Source organism: Panthera uncia, chromosome X (genome assembly GCF_023721935.1).
Source record: "Panthera uncia isolate 11264 chromosome X, Puncia_PCG_1.0, whole genome shotgun sequence".
In the NCBI taxonomy this organism is placed as follows: domain Eukaryota; kingdom Metazoa; phylum Chordata; class Mammalia; order Carnivora; family Felidae; genus Panthera; species Panthera uncia.
This window is the reverse complement of record NC_064817.1, coordinates 56739458-56741360: the sequence shown is the minus strand read 5'-3', so window position 1 is coordinate 56741360 and position 1903 is coordinate 56739458. Positions and strand designations below refer to the sequence as shown.

The following is a 1903-nucleotide window of genomic DNA, read 5'->3' as shown; positions in this document are numbered from 1 at the left end:
TATTTTTTTTTTCCAAACACTAGAGTTTATTACACAGAAAGTAGGGACTCTCAATATGGAAATCAGGGTGTGAAGTAACCCACTGTGACGATATTCCATTTACGGACAAAAATGGCTTCAAAGGGAGTCTGGAAAATGTCCAGCAGGAAGGCTGGAAATGGACCACATCTCACAACATGGTCCTGTGTGAATGGAGTCGGTACAAGGGGAGGGAGAAACAAAAGAGTGAAATTTCCAAACTACTTCTAATTAAGAAAAATTTAACTTGTTCCAGTTGCTAAGCGGGCACATTTAAAATGCAGATAAAATAAGTAAAAAGCAATATACCTTTTAAGACTAAGGAAATTACAAAGGATGGTAATTTTCAAAGTTATCATGTTAAGAAACATGATGGAATCAGGCAGGTAATTGAGAAGTTTCTTGTCAATTGGCAACGTCTTCATCCCCAACTGGTCTAAGAGGACACGAATGACTAGTAAGTATTTTGTTCTAGACAAACATCTTTACACAACGTGCTTTAACGTCCCCACTGGAGGCCCATCAACTTGACCTGCGTCCCCCTAGAGTCAAACCGCCGGGGCTCCTGGGTTGCATAGACGCTTGGGGGCCCCGGGCGGCAGCCGCCACTGCCGGGAACTCGCGGTCGGTGCTGGTCACTTGACGTCCATGGCTGGGCTGCTCTGTAGGCTCTCCTGTGCGGGACGCGTCACCAAGGAGTCCGGTCTGGTCAACTTGAGCCTTCTGCCAGTTTTACCGCAAAACACACTGTCAAATTCCTTCTTAAGAGAATCTCCGTGTCTCTCCTGAATGTACTTCAGGAACGCTGTGGTCCACTGGAGCGTGGTTGCCTTATCTGTCTCGGCATTGCAGAAGGGGACTAGAAGATTCAACTCATCGCAACAAATGCGGATTCTGCGCCTTCTATCTCTTTCCATGCGGTTATGCCTCTCCCTGCGCTGCGACCTTCCTCCCTGGGGCCCGCTCTGGCTCTGCTCCCCGAGGTTTGCCTGCGAGGACTCCGCGGGTGGCCAAGCGCCCTGTGCGGCGGTGGAAGCTTCACCCACGTTCTGAATCTCTCCAAGGGCTCTTCGTTCTACGTTTGTGTCCAGCTGACGAATTCTACTCCGGTTCCTCTTATTTATTGCTTGCTTACATAGCGCTTCTTCTCCTACTTTAATCCAAACCTGCTCAGGCAAAGCTTTGTTTCTACCGCCCAGAGTCTGTTTAGTGGATTCAACTTCCTGCTGGTAACAGAAAGAAAATGCTCTAGGCAATCCAATATCCTGATGCTTGGCAGCTTCGAGTATAGAACATGGGTTACTAGAGCTCTGCACCTGCGACGGGTTCGAGCCGGCGTTGGCCGAGCAGGCGTTGGCCGTGAACACGGGGTACGTGAACTGCAGGGCCGTGGCCGCGGTGGCAGTTTTATTTTTCACTAACGTCGTGCATTTGTTTTGTTGCTGATGAAGAGGGACGTTCATTAATTCGGAAGGATGTCGGATAAGAGTGACCAAATTGTTGAGCGCCACGCCGGGCTCGGGGGGCTCGGCGCCGCGCGGGGCGGAAGGCGGCTCAGCGGGGATGCTGTTGAAGCGGTCCTCCAGGCGGACGCGCACGGCCGACTTGGCCCGCGCCTCGGGCGCGCCCTCCGCGTTCTCCTTGCCGCCGCCGCCGCCGTCGGGCGCCTTGGGCCGCGGCGCGCCCGGGCCGGGGCCGTCGGTGCCCGGCGTCTTCTCGGCGGCGGCGGGGGCGCCCGCCTCGCTGAGCAGCATCATGCGCAGCTCCTGGAAGTCGACGTGGCCCAGGCAGGGCGCGGCGCCCGCGAAGCCGCCGTCGGCCAGCGCGGGCGGGCACAACACCGGGTACACGGACGCCGCGCCCCCGGCCGCCGCCGCCGCCGCCG

At 55.5% G+C, this 1903-nt stretch overlaps 1 protein-coding gene across 1 annotated transcript; it reads right to left on the bottom strand.

Moving 5' to 3' along the window:
* LOC125931325 (transcription factor-like 5 protein) lies at positions 1 to 1901 on the bottom strand (the record flags this gene model as incomplete). Its single annotated transcript, XM_049643261.1, has 1 exon — positions 1 to 1901. A coding segment is annotated over one exon (1248 nt), but the record flags the coding sequence as incomplete, so codon positions are not given.
* Between the last annotated feature and the right edge of the window lie 2 nt (positions 1902 to 1903).